General features: G+C 44.5%; 6 protein-coding genes across 6 annotated transcripts; 2 read left to right on the top strand and 4 right to left on the bottom strand.

Annotated features, from left to right (window-relative positions):
• Positions 1-848: 848 nt before the first annotated feature.
• BGW36DRAFT_123126 (uncharacterized protein) lies at positions 849-2,402 on the bottom strand. Its single transcript, XM_046209292.1, has 3 exons — positions 1,935-2,402; positions 1,482-1,867; positions 849-1,397 (listed from the first exon to the last, which is right to left on the bottom strand). Exons 1-3 carry the CDS (start codon positions 2,343-2,345, stop codon positions 1,073-1,075), a joined length of 1,122 nt encoding a protein of 373 aa, XP_046073808.1. The 5' UTR covers positions 2,346-2,402; the 3' UTR covers positions 849-1,072.
• A 518-nt stretch (positions 2,403-2,920) lies between these two features.
• On the bottom strand, positions 2,921-3,369 carry BGW36DRAFT_405409 (uncharacterized protein; the record flags this gene model as incomplete). Its single annotated transcript, XM_046218966.1, has 2 exons — positions 3,287-3,369; positions 2,921-3,235 (listed from the first exon to the last, which is right to left on the bottom strand). Exons 1-2 carry the CDS (start codon positions 3,338-3,340, stop codon positions 2,921-2,923), a joined length of 369 nt encoding a protein of 122 aa, XP_046073807.1. The 5' UTR covers positions 3,341-3,369.
• Positions 3,370-4,689: 1,320 nt separating this feature from the next.
• On the bottom strand, positions 4,690-7,327 carry BGW36DRAFT_373414 (putative cytosolic phospholipase A2). Its single transcript, XM_046215576.1, has 2 exons — positions 7,063-7,327; positions 4,690-7,008 (listed from the first exon to the last, which is right to left on the bottom strand). Exons 1-2 carry the CDS (start codon positions 7,089-7,091, stop codon positions 5,028-5,030), a joined length of 2,010 nt encoding a protein of 669 aa, XP_046073806.1. The 5' UTR covers positions 7,092-7,327; the 3' UTR covers positions 4,690-5,027.
• A 1,879-nt stretch (positions 7,328-9,206) lies between these two features.
• Positions 9,207-9,720, bottom strand: BGW36DRAFT_446406 (uncharacterized protein). Its single transcript, XM_046221703.1, has one exon. The coding sequence runs from the start codon at positions 9,550-9,552 to the stop codon at positions 9,331-9,333; it is 222 nt and encodes a 73-aa protein (XP_046073805.1). The 5' UTR covers positions 9,553-9,720; the 3' UTR covers positions 9,207-9,330.
• Positions 9,721-11,215: 1,495 nt separating this feature from the next.
• Positions 11,216-12,765, top strand: BGW36DRAFT_293082 (cellulase; the record flags this gene model as incomplete). Its single annotated transcript, XM_046210964.1, has 2 exons — positions 11,216-11,683; positions 11,737-12,765. The coding sequence occupies 2 exons, from the start codon at positions 11,216-11,218 to the stop codon at positions 12,763-12,765; spliced, it is 1,497 nt and encodes a 498-aa protein (XP_046073804.1).
• Positions 12,766-13,627: 862 nt separating this feature from the next.
• On the top strand, positions 13,628-15,232 carry BGW36DRAFT_459332 (uncharacterized protein; the record flags this gene model as incomplete). Its single annotated transcript, XM_046222045.1, has 4 exons — positions 13,628-13,692; positions 13,754-14,231; positions 14,288-14,356; positions 14,412-15,232. The coding sequence occupies 4 exons, from the start codon at positions 13,628-13,630 to the stop codon at positions 15,219-15,221; spliced, it is 1,422 nt and encodes a 473-aa protein (XP_046073803.1). The 3' UTR covers positions 15,222-15,232.
• Between the last annotated feature and the right edge of the window lie 956 nt (positions 15,233-16,188).

Below are 16,188 nucleotides of genomic sequence, written 5' to 3'. Positions count from 1 at the left end.
CTCGATGATTGTGATGATGACATTGCTCTTGTCATCTATATTCAGCGAAGCGCTGTATATATGTTTGCTGTGAGAAAGAGGTAAGCCACTTGATGGTATAATTTCAATGATTGGAGTTGATGAGTTATTTGCGCAATCCGTCTCAGCATCAGCCGCATCAGGTGATTGTTCCATGCGTCCAGCTCGGTGAAATAGTCTCAACCCGATTTGAGATACCGCCAACTGCGTCAATGAATTCATATATGCACTTCACATTCGCCCTCAAGTCTTGTACAGGAATATAAGCTCATAAATGGTATTTTCTCCCCAAGGTGTGATGGGCTACAGTCGGCATATCCGTCGATTGTTTCTTTAGCCTTCTGTCCCAGTCTCCAATCCATCAAATAACTTTCTGCGTGAGATTCACATTTTATTTGAGAATCTTTTTGTATTCAGCCTGATTACGTTCAAGCGAAAATACAATTTTCAATCCGTGTGTAATCTTGCGTCTTCTAGGTTGCTACGTATAACTTCCACACCTGCCAGCCATTGAAACCTACATAATTTAACTGCTACATCAAGCATGCTAGCTCAACATCAGCAGCATCCCAATTTCTCCCAGCTCAACTTCCTTCAGGTTTCTACTTTTTATGCCAAGTATATATTTTAATATAAGCGATAGTTGGAGAAATACACTTCTAGCATTAATAACAACTGCAATCAGCATACCAGTTCCGGTTTATGTTTATTTTTATGGTCCAAAACTTAGATAGAAAGCCCATTCAAGTTTTTGAATATTTATCACAGAGATATACTTGAATAAAATGTTGCTATCTTGAAACAAAATCAAGAAAATGCATGTGATCTAATCCTTTTGCTGTTGACAGAAGTTTCGTCAACATGGACATGTATTGCTATCAACCGATCTAAGACATGTTCTATTATGAATTTAATTTTGTATGTATGAGTATAAGTGCATAACAGGCCATGGGGTAGTATATATTCTTCTATTCAGGTGCAAGGCAGTAGTGGCCTTCTTGGCAGTTGTAATGAATGATTCAAATTCATATATGAATTCTAAAATTCTGTTCAGTCAATCAATGAGCGAGAATTGATCAAAAAAGTCTATAACAATATCGTTTGCTTCGATAGGCTGAGGGCCCATTCCTGCAGCCATCATATCGAAATTGATAGTTTTCGACGGCCAATCATGCCCTAAGAAACTGATTGTGAGTATACAAAGGTATTTGCATTCACTAGGAATAATGGAACACATACCATTCTTATCAACCTTCCAATGTTGCAATGTCCCATTTTGCCCGCCACATAGCCATGTTGTGTGGTGGACATTGCCATTGTCACTACTCACAGTCGAGTTGTTTGATGTGCACCCGTTTCTTTTTTCCCAGTATCCAAGCCTGGCAAGGTATCTGTTAGCTGTGTCTACTTTCAACCACATGAAATACCCTGAAAACTATAGCAATGAAAGTGGGAGAATATACCAGATAGGAATAGCAGGTAACAAGCCGCCTTCACCCTGGCCGCCATTATAATAAACGGTCTTGTCGCTCCCTCCGTGAATCTCGAGAATGGGAAGCGGTGATCTGGCTGGGGTGCAATTCGTCCCATTAAAATCCGTATAAAAGGATCCAGCAACAGGAGCCAGAGCAGCGAATTGACCGCCAACACTGCTGCAGGCAATAGTTCCAACAAACCCAGCGCCGTTTGACAAGCCAGTAGCATAGATGCGACTACTATCGACGCTATACTTTTCCTTAATATCGGCAATCAGATCGCTAACAAATTGAAGATCTTCGGCAACTGAGACATTGCCGTAGGATGGACCAGCCCATACTCCACCGACACCATTTGGATAAACAAAATATCGCTGTTGTGGGATCAAATTAGCAGGGGAATGTGTATTAATTGGATGTGTAACCTTGGGCGGCACTAACGTTGGTAGAGTATGGGGTCGGCACCAGGGGGAGTGACAGTCTGACATCGGCTTCCATCGCAAACCCATCAATATCGAAGCCAAGCTTGCTGCTCCCGTGAAAAGCGATCACCACAGGGTACGTCTTCCCGTCCTGTAAATCATCTGGTGCGTGAATCCAATAGCTTCGACTGTGGTTACTACTTGTGATTGTTTGAAGATCGGCAAAGGCTGGTGCGACAAGCAGCGAGGCCGCAAGCACAAACTTGCTCAGCATCTTGACTATCTGGAGGCGGTTGAGCACTTCTCCGCAGAGTAGTTGCGAGGCCGCGGATGCGACGAGGCCAAGGGACCTTCTTATATTGGCGACGGTAACATTGATCGCCAGGACGAGAAGCGACATCATTAATATTCTTGATTTCTTGGTTGGCATTAGGAGTAACAATTAATATTACGATTGGTCATAATGGTGGACCGCATCGGCATCAGCAGGGGCCTGGTGCACTGTAGCCGCGTTGCACTACAAAGGCTGCGGCCTGTGAGCCTGAGCCGTGTGAGCCTGTTACGCTGTGGTTTCATCCGCTAGGCCCGAACGAGTCGGGCTTCAGGGGCGCCTGATCAGCGATACCCGACTTGCCTGGGAACTTTGGGACCGTCAATACGTGAGCCTGGTCGCCGGTGGATTCATTCTTATTATATTATTATATACGGGTAGCTAGTAACCCCAAAAGAGCCAATGGGAAAAATCGGGAGAGCAAATAGAATGATTAAATGAGATTGGCACGGCGTCTAATCATTTGAATGCACCACGAGAGTATGATTAAATTGTGTGTCTTCATCTTTCACGATTCAGCCAGCCATGCCTACGGGTCAGCACGAGACGAAGACGCGGAAATCAAAAGTGGCAAGGGATAGATGATTAAAAACCAGATTAATTGCCGATATCAACGTCAACTCGCATGTCTATACGTACTAGTTTTGCAAGTACCATTCTCTTCCATTTAGCATTCAAATTATCATTCCACCCGATATTAGGAACGACAATGCCGATTCTCGCATGCGAACAGTACGCCAGATGAGGTATTCGGTTCCATACAAGAAAAAGACGCCTACGTACGTGATTAGAGCCAAGTTGTAAAGTTCGGGGGTGTGCATGTTGTATGCAGTGTACAGGCGAATAAGGCTCGTGTAGATATTCTTGGCACCATAAATGTGTGCGGTGAGCGCTGTCGGTTCCGGCGCAGATGCACCGGAGAATTGTTTGAGTGCAGAGATAGGATAGACGTATGTGACGAGTGAATGTAGTAGTGCCATCGCACTTGTCTGTGTACAAAGGGTATTTTAGCGCACTGGCAGTCAAAAGCTTCCATTTACAAGTAAGAGCATGTATGGCATATAGCCATCCTCAGCGGACGGAAGCAGGGTCATGATGAAAGATCAAAGGCAATCTATGCCGGCCAAGATAGTTGTGAAAGAATAATGACCGGAGAAAAAGATAAAACACTCACAAGGCACTAGTTTTTAAGTAGATCATAGATACAGCGTATACCTACAATTCAGAATAATACTATTATTATGGGGTAGTTTCGAAAGTTCCGGCATTTCCGAGACTATCCGCGTCATCCTGAGTTAGTGGCTTTCCTGGATCGTCCAGAAACTAACCCCATAAACGCGGAATATCAAGAGCTGAATCTGATTCAGACGTAGGCCAATGTAGGCAGTCGTGTTTACGTGTAACGGTGCTACAGCACCTTGGAGAGTTTGAGACCCGGAGACATGTTGTTGTTAGTTGAAAATTGGAACTTGTAAATTATTATTACTACCAACCTCTAAGTTTTACTCTCCAAGGACGTTCTTTATGGGGCGAAACCTCTTTGGCGTAGTGTCTCGGTTGATAGGCACACTATACTCCCGTTCCGTTTGACATTCTACATATGCACATGTAGAGGTTTATATCGCGTTTCTGACAAAGCGGTTGGATTGCATAGGTGCTCAAGATTCAAGATTCAATTTTTGTCGTGGCCGATTATTAAATGTACTCAAAACGTGTCTTGCAGGAATCTGGTTAGAAGTAATTTATGGATGACAAGGACCAACAGGAGTTTCTTACGATAATGATAATTATAAATATATGTTTTGGCCTTCTCATGGGCTTCACTCAGTGAATTCAGTTAACCCAAGTCATCGATAGTTGGCTGAGCCGTTGTCGTGGCTGTAATCGGCTCGTGAACAAAACCATCAATCTATACGGGTGAGATATCAACAGAAGAACATCCACTGATCCTTGGTCCAATCCTGTCTTGCACGGGAGGATAATACTTCGCTCCGAAAACAAAATACATTGATCTGACCTAACATATATATTGATAAAGAGCCGCAGTACACTTTGGATTATTAAATGAACAATTCACGTAGATAATGATACATTTTGGTGTTGACATCTCACCGATTGGATCACGACGTCGCATCTGTATAAACAGTAGTAACTCGGTTAGAAGCTGTAGAATTCCCTGTAGTCGATACTTGAATCAAGGAAAGTATTGATTACAATAATAGCTGCGTGGAGTATATGGAAGCAATTTACGTCTTCGATATACGATCCTTAGAATGCAGAATTAGTTGACTTATAAAGGACCTTTAGAGCCGTAGTACTCTTGGAGTACTAAAATACACAGGGCTTCAGGGTAGCTTCTCGGGACGTATATCTCGCAAGGCAGTAGTTGTGACTGATAAGTGCGTTGTAAAAACGAAAGCATTATCAACAAACTTAAGTAGTCTTGAAACGAACAATGTAAAACTTATCTAATAGATCACAAAAAATATTTACTACGTATAGAGTGATCTTTATGTCAAGGAAGCATTGAATATGCTTCCCATGAATCCAAAGCAAGACAAGACAAGAAATAGAGGAAATAAATGATGGGAAAAGCCCCAAATTCGCCTTCCGCTCCTTGCTAAGTCAAATATCCATCAGCACTTTAACCGATAAGTTCGACGTCGTTCCAAGCTCGAAGTTCTCAGAGGTAGTTATGTACACCAAGATAGGCCCCGATTACGCCTAGGACATCCTTGTTAGACCTGAGAGTAATCGATATCAAGTTGGGTGCCACATACACTAAGACAAAAGACTTTCACGCCTAGCTTTCCTTTTCAAATAGGTTTCAAGAAGAACATTTTTGATGCATTCCTGGCCCGCCTCAAAGTTTGCAGCGGAGACTTTCACCAACATGTCGATCTGCTCTGGGGCCCAGACCAGATTGTAACTGCCTGACCATTTAGCCCTGGATGGATCATAGCCTGGCACAGCATCTTCATTCTGGAGAAGTGGCATATATATAATAGTGTTATCTTTATTACAGGTAGGGGCTGGGGGGTTGGTGACCGTATGTCCGTATGAATCCACAACTTCTGTGGGTCGGTTGCAAACAGCACCATCATAAACCTGTGCATATTTGTCCGAGAAAGAGTTGGCGTCTGATCCATGCTCAGGATTATTATGCCGCCGAGTATATTTCATACCTCTTCGGCTACCAATTTGGTCCACACGTTCTTGAAAAACATCCTTATGAACATCACTGGACGCGTCCATGAGGATAATAACGTCAACTTCCCGTTCCGGTCGAAGAAGAACATATGTAGGACAGTTGTTGTCAAGGCCAGAGTCCAGAAGATGGATTCGAGGCGAGTTCTCAATACCCGGTGACCTTGCTTGTCCTTTTGGAACAGGGGTTTTATGAAACATGAAATTGTGCTCATTGCAAGCATGGAGTGGATGGTGCTGTTGAAAGACTTTAGTTTTCTGCTTTCCCCACATGTTGGTGATTTTCAGAGCCATGTCATGAAGTATATTTCCAAACGAACCAGTCGGCAGGTTGCGCTTTATGGTTGCAAGATACGCATCAAGTGGACCAGCGAGTGCACTCGTACACAATCCGAGCAGCAGGGCCAGTGACTGTTCGGGAAGCTGTAACGTGGACCTTCCATTCTCGAAAGGTCGGCCGAAGCCCCATGTTGGGACCCATGATTCAAGCTCGTCACAACCAATCTCGTAGGGCGTCATCTCGAACCATTGAAACCAAGCGTCGACTATGTCTGATTCATGTTCTGTCTGGGGATCATCATTTTTAAATGGATGCTCCTTATCAATCCAATCTTTCCATGGCCGTTCATGACGAATTGCAGTCATAATTGGCAGCGGTTCGTGGCCATCCTCAAGCCATTTATGGGCGTCAGTCCACTTCCACCATCCTCGCTTATTGTTGATCTTCTTACGAATAAGGGGGTGTTCTTCTTGACTTTGATGGAGAAATAGATACCCTGTTGTGAAAACGGAATATAGGTCCATAAGAACGATATGCAGTTTACTGATATGTTTCAATATCAACGGTCCTAATGTATTGTAGGGGCCGTTCGTCGCAGTCAGCGTCATGCGGATGGCTTCATCAGATAACGGATGGTAGGGTGACAATCGTTGTTTAAAGTGAATTAACATGTGGTCGATGTTTGTCTCTGCAAAGGTGTAGTAGGATGCAATGGACCAACATGCACCGCTCACGCCAGATACGTAGGTGACTAGGTCCCACAATCCTGACTTTTTCATCTCTAGCATATAGCCGACGAGTCCGATCATGGCGCGGTATCCGCCACCGCTTCCCCCAAATCCTACTATTGGAATGTCGTCTGGGTTTACCTTCTCCGAGTCCAGTCCTAAGTATTTGGCGAAATTATTTCGAACATGCAATTTTCTTTTTGACAAAAATGCCTTTTCTTCACCACCAAGATCCAGGCCATGTCGAATCTCTGCAACCCGTTCAATTTCAGGATATCTTTGCGCATCATGAGAATCCTTGCGAACAAGTGTTTCCGTAGTGAACACGTCCTTGATGAGAGTGATATCTGCAATGGCTTCTGGAAAGGCAGGCTTGACCTTTTTGTCCCACAGAGTTCTTATTCTCCCTCTCAGCCCAGGCCTCTGTCCGTATTTCTCATCTTCTATTGAGGAATCGTGAGAATCTGGCAAATGCCGTTGGTGCTTCAGCAACTCCTGCTCATATTGATATTGGTCATACGTTTCTGACCGGTGTGGAGTAGCGTCACTATGGATATTAGCCTCACTTGTTATCCGACAAATAACTCTTGGGGATAGTTACTCCATATATATTTGGGAGTTAAGTGTCATGGGGAAAGTGTAGGATCTACAAGGCAGGGTTAATTATGCATGGGAATCATACCGCCATGGTAGAAACCAGCGACATCGTCGACTGGTTGAAGACGAGCGATTGTTATTATTATTAATATTATTGTTAGGCGGCGATCAACACCAGGTCGCACTAGTTGATTACTGTCCAGTTGCACGCCTTGATGATCCCGTTTTCTATTGGCTAGTGTCTTAGACAGCAGCCAGCCAGTAGTATCGATGTTTTGCAGCCCTGCTTAGCGAGCCTGGTTTGCGTAGTTTGTTTGGTTTGCTGAGTTTGCTCTGTCAAACTATCAGAGCAACTCTTCTGTTAATTGTTTGGCGGCTAGCTCTACCCATTCTCAAGGGCGTTGAAACCATTCTTAATTGTTGTTTTGAAAACGACAACCTTACTCCTGTTCATATGCCGCACTACTGAACGAATTCTTATCTTCGTTTGTCTCCAACTAAAGGCAGAGTAGTACTACGTCTAGAGAGGAACACTCTAGGTGACAACCAAACCAGGGATCGCGAAAGGTTCACGAAGCTCGTCTTGCCGTTATATTCTTGAATGGCACGCAGTTCGCGTGCTCACAAATCACTGGTATACCATGATGACCGGGATTTGGTCATCATGGCGAGAAAGTAAGCAAATGCAATCAACGCCCGGATCCTGCTCTGCCCGAGGATCTCGGAGAACCCCGTCCACAACCGATATCATGTGTGTGGGTAGCAAACAAAATGTCCACGTCTAGGTCACTGTACATGAGTGGCGTCTGGAAGGATGGTCTGTTTGATAAGTCCGATATTTGTGGTTTACTTTAATAATGGCGTCGCATGGGGCTGACTGCCCCCGGTAACAGAGAATAAAGTGATTTTTTGACAGGAGGTGCCAGGACAATCTGCAGTGCCCAAGTCTGGCTCCTTGTATATTTAGGTGCCAATGGACGCAAAAGGGAGAAGACAGAAGAGGTAGCCAAAGTATTCAACTAGTGCATTCATTCTAGTGCAAAAGTACTCGGTATTGGTGGCGTGAACGTCCGAAACCTCGATCGACAGTTTGAAGGTTGCGGTGCCGCAATGCATATCTGAGCTAGGAGCAATCGACTTTTCGTTATGTTAGTTCTTCCCCTCTCTCCTATCGCTCTACGGCTTTTGGTAACGGGATCCACTGAGAAAACTTGTATTTGGTATACGATAGTACTGATGCGGCCGGGAATTTCCTAGCAACGATCAACAAGTTGTCAACCAACGCGTTTAAGGCGGTAGTAGATATTGATGTTATTGGCTCATATAATACCCTTAAAGCCACGATTCCTCATCTAGTCGCCACGGCGAAAAGGCACAGGAGCGATGGGAATGACTGTGAGTTTGTCCACCATGCCACAATAATTTCTCTTTAAAAACGCATCCTACCTGACATTTGATTTTACAGTAGCTGGCACGGGAGGTCGGATCATATTCATTAGTGCTACCTTTCACTACACTGGAGCACCCATGCAAACACATGTATCTACTGCGAGATAACCTGGGCTGTCATCATTTTCGCAATTTGGTACGGCATCTCTTGTTGCACCACGACGTGACAGTATAACATCCTGCGTTACTGGTTCTGCATATTCATGGATATTGCAACCATAAGTGAGTCTTCGTTCTAGAAAGAGATACTAGAGACACCTTATTTCACAATCTAGAAGAGAATACAGTGGAAACAGCGGGTTACATTGCGAGAGTTCTTCTTGCCAAAGACATTACTTCAACTGGTAAGGTGTTCAAAGTATTTTCAAAGCTGACCTGATGCTGATGATCAAAAATAGATGTACCTGCGCTTATAGACTGTGTAGAGTCTCGTCACATTTGTACCCCAGCTCAGAGTATCAACTCAGGTGAGAGGTCACGGTAAATGGAACCACTACCACCTCAGCACCTAAAAACTAATATCATATATGCAACCTAGATAATAGTAGGAGGTCAAGTCTCGGTTCTAAGAAGCGATGCCGTTGAACAAATTGATTGCCATTTCATATTTCTTAATGTCATACACGTTATTTATCTCCTGCACAATATCATTAGAAAAAGGACTGACTCGTATATTATTCAAAATACTCTTCAGCTATAAATCTTTTTTGCCCCGAAAATTATCGCATCCCAAAATTGACTGTTCAACATCGAATGATAGATGATCCATCGATATGCAGGACTGAACTTTGCAATTCCCCATTTTCTAGATATCTCGTTCGAGTCATCCAAACCCCGAAGTGTTAAAGGCTATTGAATAGAGACAGGTTTGGTTGACTGACCAGTGAATTTGAATCCCAATGGCCTTCGCCTGCAAGAATGTCCTTCCGTTGGCTAGCAGGCCTGTAGAATGACATGTTGTATTGTCGTATAACTGGAAAGATTTGCGTTTCCTGTTTACGGTTGATTGCACTATAGCTTCCTTGGTGTATGGAAGGCTGTACATAATTGTTCTCCCGTGTAATTCGAAAGGTCTTTCAATTTTATGCGCAAGAAAATTAGGGAGACAGAATTTTCTAAACTTGCCTCTCTTGTACAGTTCATGTACTCAGGACAAAGTGTCTTTGAGATCAACGGTGCGATCGGGATAGTGAAGATAAAATTTATTGACCTGCAACACTGTCAGAATAGTCCTTTTTAGCATGAAATTGACCGTAATGAGGTTGAAGCTAGGTCTGGCACAAATCTGTACCCCGCTTCAGGTTTTACCCACCTGTGAATATATCACGGTTTCATTCCTCAAGGCTCTGTATTTATCAATAAACTATGGCCGCGCCACAAGCCAAAATGAGGTACTAGTCTGTGATCATATAGTTATTGTAATTCCAGATAGTAGCTTGATACTCCTGTCCACATGAACGCAGCTAGTTGATGTCCCATAGGTGAGTTCCAAATGTTAATACGAGACTTCACTTGCCAGTGGCTTTTCGACCCGAACCTAGTGAAACCAAGTATTCTAAAACTGGTACGATACACATACTGTTTGTTGGCACGTATTTATATTTTACAGCTGGTGGCTTGGCTGTGGGGCTTAGAAACATTTAACTTGTGTTTTGCGGCGCAACCGGTTTTGCTCGGGCTGTATGCCATCGTCTTGGTTCTGGTTCAAATGCAAGACAGTTCAAGAGATGACTCTATGGCAATGCTCTTCAGGCTGCTTCACTAGGAGGCCATCTTGAGATTGTGCAGATCCTGTTAGACAAAGGATCGGGTATAGATAGATTCGAAACCTTCACATGTCAGGCACCTGGACCCACTCTAGTTGTTACTGGCTGTGTCGAGGGATGATATAATATAGTGAACCATATAGAAGTTCTCTGAGGGTAACTAGTAACAATATACTATGGTTACTGAAGGAATTATGTAATAGTAGAATATAACTAAAGTAAAAAAAGAATGGGTTGAAGTTCTATAATATTTTAAATATGATTTTTTTACTAATCTTCCTAGTGTAATTAGAGTAACTTAGACTAAAGAATTATGTTAAGGTGATTAGATATATGGAAATAAGCATCTTTAAATATTTTTGAGTGTAGTTACTGTGACTGTTTTTTAATAACTCTGTTCTAGTTACTGTTATCTGATTACGCTTATGCTTGGCGTTAATCTGTAGTTGAATATTATTGACTAGACTAATCTCCTCGCATTGGGTCACTGCAATCTATATGACGTTCTGTGTATTTATACACTGGTGATGGTATGCTCTTGTATTTTGTGATCTTTGCCCTCTTGGGATAGTGTCTCTTAGCGTCATGTAGGCTCACTTCGTAATATCACATCTTAATATACTCTTTTATCTTATTTTACCCCACTGCGGAGATACTAACACATGCATGGCTCTACATATCGTAGGTAGTATATTTTATTATTTACTAGTGTCTAGTTCGCATATATACATACAACCTGCCTATAATAGTTAGCAATGGCAAGCATTCACATGTAGGATAAACATGCCAAGACTACCTTACGATGACAGACGAGACGATGTGTGATTTACTACAAGTATCCCAAGCACAATTCTTATTATTATCATCCGAACGCTCCCTTCCTCTGTCTCTTTTCCCTTTTCCTTTTAATTTTATTGGGATTCACTTGGTCCTTTCATTGAAATGCTGTCCATTCCCATTGCTGCTGCAACGCTGCTCGGCACACAGCCAGTGGGTGGGTTGGCTCAGGATGCCGAGCATTGGTACAAGGTTCATCCAGGCATGGCGCGTATCAGCCAGGTGAACCAAGACACATATCAGATCGTTGATGAATTCGGCCGTACACGGTTCTTTCACGGAACCAATGTTGTTATGAAGCAGCCACCATGGCATCGACCGTTAGAGTGGGTGCCTGGTGTCTCCTCGTTTGGCGAGCAAGATGTCCAAAATCTGCACGACTTGGGTCTGAACGTTGTGCGGTTGGGCCACAGCTGGACCGGTGGAGAACCTGTGCGTGGGCAGTACAACCAGACATTTCTAGATATCTTGATGAAGCAGACCAAGATGGCTGAGGACCATGGCCTCTATGTTTTGGTGGATGTGCATCAGGACTGCCTGTCGCGGCAATTCTGTGGCCATGGCGTACCTGATGTAAGTAGATGCAGGGGCATTTTGGCACAGTTGATACTGACTCGGCTTTGTAGTGGTTTGTTAAGGGGAACTGGGTATCGAGCGACGAGATGTATCCGTTCCCCCTCAATCCAACGCCGTTCCCTGTGGATAACAGCGGCTTCCCATCGCCGCAGTCGCTTTGTGACACTGTCAACTGGGCTCTGGGTTACACGTCGGTGGCAGTGGGCAATGCATTTGGGCGGTTATACAATAACTACGACGGACTGAGCGATGCGTTCGCCGCGTACTGGAAAAAGCTCGCGTCCGAGTATGTCGAGATGGCCAACGTGGTCGGGTATAACCTGCTGAATGAGCCGTGGGTGGGCGACACGTGGGCCGATCCAACACTGCTAGTGCCAGGTGTTGCAGACCACAAGGTCCTAGAAGGGCTCTGGAACCACGCGGCCCAGCAGATCCGTACCGTCGATAATGACACGCTCATCTGGTTCGAAGGGGCCACCTTGGACATCTTGTCGGGGTTTAACAATGTCCCTCTTGGGGACGGCTCGAAGTCAGTGCAATCGTACCACTACTACAGCCCGCCGCAGCTGGGCTCTATTTCCACCACGCTCAACAACCGCCGTAAAGACAGCGAGCGCCTTAGGACCGCCGGTGTGCTGACCGAGCTCACATTCTGGATGGGCGATGAAAAGCAGATGCAGGGCCTAGCAGATGCCATGTCGGCGACCGACGCAAGTATGGTTTCCTGGATCGGCTGGGCGTACGAGAACCTGTACAACGGCACGTCTGGTCTGCCTTACACTGAACTGGCAAAGCACTACAGCCGTGCATACCCCGCTGCCGTCGCTGGCACTCCCAAAAGCTTCAGCTTTTCTGAGAGCTCTGCCACCTTCCAGTTGCATTTCACGTCTGATCCAAATATTGACGCGCCAACTGAAATCATCCTGCCCCCATCCACGTTCCCCAATGGCTATTCAGTCCAGGTCTCGCCCGACAGCAGTTTGCTGCAGTACGTACTCGACAAGCGTACCCTGGCCTTGTTCACATCCACCAGTATCAAGAACGCCACCGACATCTATATCATAGTGTCTCCTAAATAATATCATCTATAGTTTACCTCCAAAATTACTACAGACGCATAGTAGCTGAGTTACTCTACTATACTCTACTCTAACCAAGTTGCTAATCATATCTTATTTTAACCTATCAAACATGTTATCTATCCCATGTTCTTTGCTCTTCCTATCTATTTTTCTTGATATACTAAATGGCCGGATTATCTAACAGCCACTTCTGGTAATTCACAGTAATAACAGCAGTAACTTTCATCTCCTTAGGCACAGGTAGCTCATCAGAGCTGCTCTACTTTATTTATTTTGATATGCAAGCTAGAGGATATTATAGTAGATGAAGGCAATATTATGGCTTATACTTGTAGCTAGCAGAGGCTACAACCTAGCAATACTTGTATGAAATTAAAATCTATTTTATAACTTTCATTTGTATATCACTAACGTTCTATATATTGACCTGATGGTTATATGGTATGAATAATAATAGATATCTCTCTAAAATAAAGGAACAAGATAAGAAGAATAAGAAGAATATTAGATATCAAGTCTAAGAAATTATTTTATTTAAAATTGATTAATTAATTGTTTCTGTAATTTACGAAGGCGTGGCCTAGTTCTAGGTGCCACTATTAGTTGCGCACGGTTGAAGTCGGAGGCACGTGTTAATATCTGCGCAAGTACATGATTTGCTCATCGGGCTGGGTCCCCTCACGGCCCCAGCCCATAGATCTTCAAACGATCATCCGTGAACTAAGAGATATGCGTTTTATTTGACTACTTGCCCCTGATCACCTTCAGTGAGCATCTTGGAGCAATCAGTGGGCAAAAACTTCCTGTAACTGTTGTCCATCCCCCTGCATCTTTGATATGAAGATCCATCTAGAGCAACATGTCTGGCATATCGAAATCTCGAAGATGGCATAATAAATCCCGAGCAGGATGTCGAACTTGCAAGTATGTATTTCGCTGATTCATCGTCCTCTGACGCCGTTACTAACATCAAAGGGCATGTTAGAACGCGGCGAATCAAGTGCGATCAAACATGGCCTTCTTGTGAGAATTGTACAACAGCACGGCGTCACTGCGATGGGTACGACCGGCAACCACGCGCGATGCTGCAACGCTATCATATGTCCTTGGAACACTTTAGAGCATCCTTCTGCTGTGCTGCACCTAAGCCGCTCCCCGGTCGTTGGGGGACTTGCTCGGCCAAGGAGCTGCGATCCCTGGAACATTTCCAGAACCGTACCGCTCCCATGCTCGCCGGATACTTTCATTCCGATGTGTGGAGTGTGCTGCCCTTGTACCTCAGCGAGACCGAGCCAGCCATCCTGCCGGCCGTCATTGCTCTGAGTGCGTATCATGAGAGCTCCGAGCAGGTCGACTCACCTTTGACCGACGGGGACCCTCTGCCTCGGTTTGTGCTGCAATTTTATACGACAGCGATCTCGCTGTTTCGTGGTAGCCTACTGTCAGACGGGTTGAAACCTCTTGTAGTGGAACTTGAATGTATACTCTTTGCCTGCATCGAGTTTCTAAGAGGGGACAGGCAATCAGCTTTAGTCCATGTCTCCGGGGCGTTGAGCTTTATCAACGGTCACAAACCGAGATACCACTTGTGCAGAGAAGAGACTGCCCTAAAAGCATTGCTTTCGTGACTGAGCCTCACGCAGTCTCTCTATGGCCGACCCCGGAGATGTGACTTCCCCACTCTCTTGGATGTCCCCGATATCCCACCTAAGTCGCAAGGACGTCGGTTCGACAACCTCAACGAGGCGAGAATGTCAAGCACTGTCCTGCTTAACTCTACTTTCCGCTTTGTACGCATGGCAGTTACCGGGTGTATTCCTGACCCCTTTACCGAACTCTCTATCCAGCGAAGTCTACAGACACAACTTCAAGATTGGCATCTCGCTTTCGAGGCCTTTGTTATTTCTGCAGGAGCCACCGTCCAAGATCCGCGAGGCCCCTGCCTGCTTCGTGTCCACCATATCCTTGCCGTAGCGTTTCTCTCGGACGCGCTGCCAGATCGTGAGAGTGCATTTGATCTCTGCACGACTCAATTCGAAGCTATCGTCACCTCTTTGGAATTCATCATGTCTGAAGACAGGCTTAGAGTGGGTTCACAGGTGTGGTGTTTTGGTCTCGACACCGGCATCATTGCGCCCCTTTTCTTTACTGCAATCAAGTGCCGTGATGCCTCCATACGTCGAGCCCTTGGTCTACTTAGCCGTGTACCCCGGTATGAAGGGCTGTGGGATGCACAAGAATCCGCTCATGCGGCCGAGATCGCCATCGACTTTGAAGAAGGTTATCGAACAGCCGCCCCACGCGCCTCGATACCAGGCTGGGCGCGGCTTCAAGATGTCGACATCTGTCGGAGGGATGCGGCAGACCCATCAAGGCAACTCGTGGTTTTAAGATGGCAACCCGATGGAATCGACGGGGATATGCAGGGGGTTCACAAGTACATTCAATGGTGATTGGGTGCTCCATGTCTTGTAGAGAGCCGCATTTTCTACGCATGCGAGTCTAACTCACCTATAGATTACCTTTACCCACGCTGCTGCAAGTTGCAAGTTGATCAAAGGAGATGCAAGCCCTAAAGTAGGTCTCCACTGCAACTGTAGCCCCGATGTACTGTAGTAAATCTCGCGTTTGGAACGTAGTGCACTACCCAGCCCCTCAATTCGCTCCGTGCGCGTTGATTTTACAAGATACAACACGTCATCATGCCACCAATTTGCAATGAAAAACCAAAATGTTCCTCTGAACAAGAAGCGTGATTTAAATTAAGTAATTAAGTAATTTTTGATTTAAATTTATGTAAATTCATATTATTAATGAAGTGGCACGTGTTTATTTAATTCCATGTATAGCCTTTGGGTGATCCTCTACGTGGTATCTTCATGAAGGCCGAAAAACGCGTTAATGGATGTAAATTTTTGAATAGAGAGAAGAATCGCTTGTTAAGTGGATACTTGATCTTTCTAAACGCGGTTTATCTTCGTCGTCCCTTGTACAGGAGATAGCTAGTTAATTATCTTTTGTCAAAATGCTCAGATCAATAGATGGATGAGAGCTAGGTTTATATTTGACGTCGTTGAGAGCTTAAATCGCGAGAAGCTGAGGCACTTATAGGAGGTTTAAGTTAAGATATCTTAAGACTGTTACTGCTACTTTAGTTAAGGTTTAGCCTCCAGTCTTTCAACCCCTTGGACTCTGTTAATCTCGGTATAGAGATTGTAATATTCTCGGTCATAGAAGAATTCATTATAATAATTATACTATTAATAAACTTTTTGTATATAGTTACTTTTGTGAGTTGAAAATTGGGGTCCTAATCAATAATATCAACGCGCTCGGGCTGAATTAAAAAGCTTATGCACTTATTAAGTAATCAGAAGATAACTAACGTATTCCACGGGCATTTGGATCACACGGCTATTT

This window comes from Talaromyces proteolyticus (assembly GCF_021365285.1).
Source record: "Talaromyces proteolyticus strain PMI_201 chromosome Unknown BGW36scaffold_4, whole genome shotgun sequence".
NCBI lineage: Eukaryota > Fungi > Ascomycota > Eurotiomycetes > Eurotiales > Trichocomaceae > Talaromyces > Talaromyces proteolyticus.
Note: the sequence above shows the minus strand (reverse complement) of the source record. Positions and strands in the feature narration are given on the sequence as shown.

What these genes read in the sequence shown, in the direction of transcription:
- BGW36DRAFT_123126 (XM_046209292.1), bottom strand. Translation starts at nt 2,345, where the DNA reads ATGCCAACCAAGAAATCAAGAATATTAATGATGTCGCTTCTCGTCCTG. An exon ending in CGACCCCATACTCTACCAAC is followed by an intron (nt 1,868 to 1,934) that starts GTTAGTGCCGCC and finishes ATCCCACAACAG; the next exon opens with CGATATTTTGTTTATCCAAA. An exon ending in TTACCTGCTATTCCTATCTG is followed by an intron (nt 1,398 to 1,481) that starts GTATATTCTCCC and finishes ATACCTTGCCAG; the next exon opens with GCTTGGATACTGGGAAAAAA.
- BGW36DRAFT_373414 (XM_046215576.1), bottom strand. Translation starts at nt 7,091, where the DNA reads ATGACACTTAACTCCCAAATATATATGGA. An exon ending in AACTCCCAAATATATATGGA is followed by an intron (nt 7,009 to 7,062) that starts GTAACTATCCCC and finishes TAATATCCATAG; the next exon opens with TGACGCTACTCCACACCGGT.
- BGW36DRAFT_446406 (XM_046221703.1), bottom strand. Translation starts at nt 9,552, where the DNA reads ATGTACAGCCTTCCATACACCAAGGAAGCTATAGTGCAATCAACCGTA.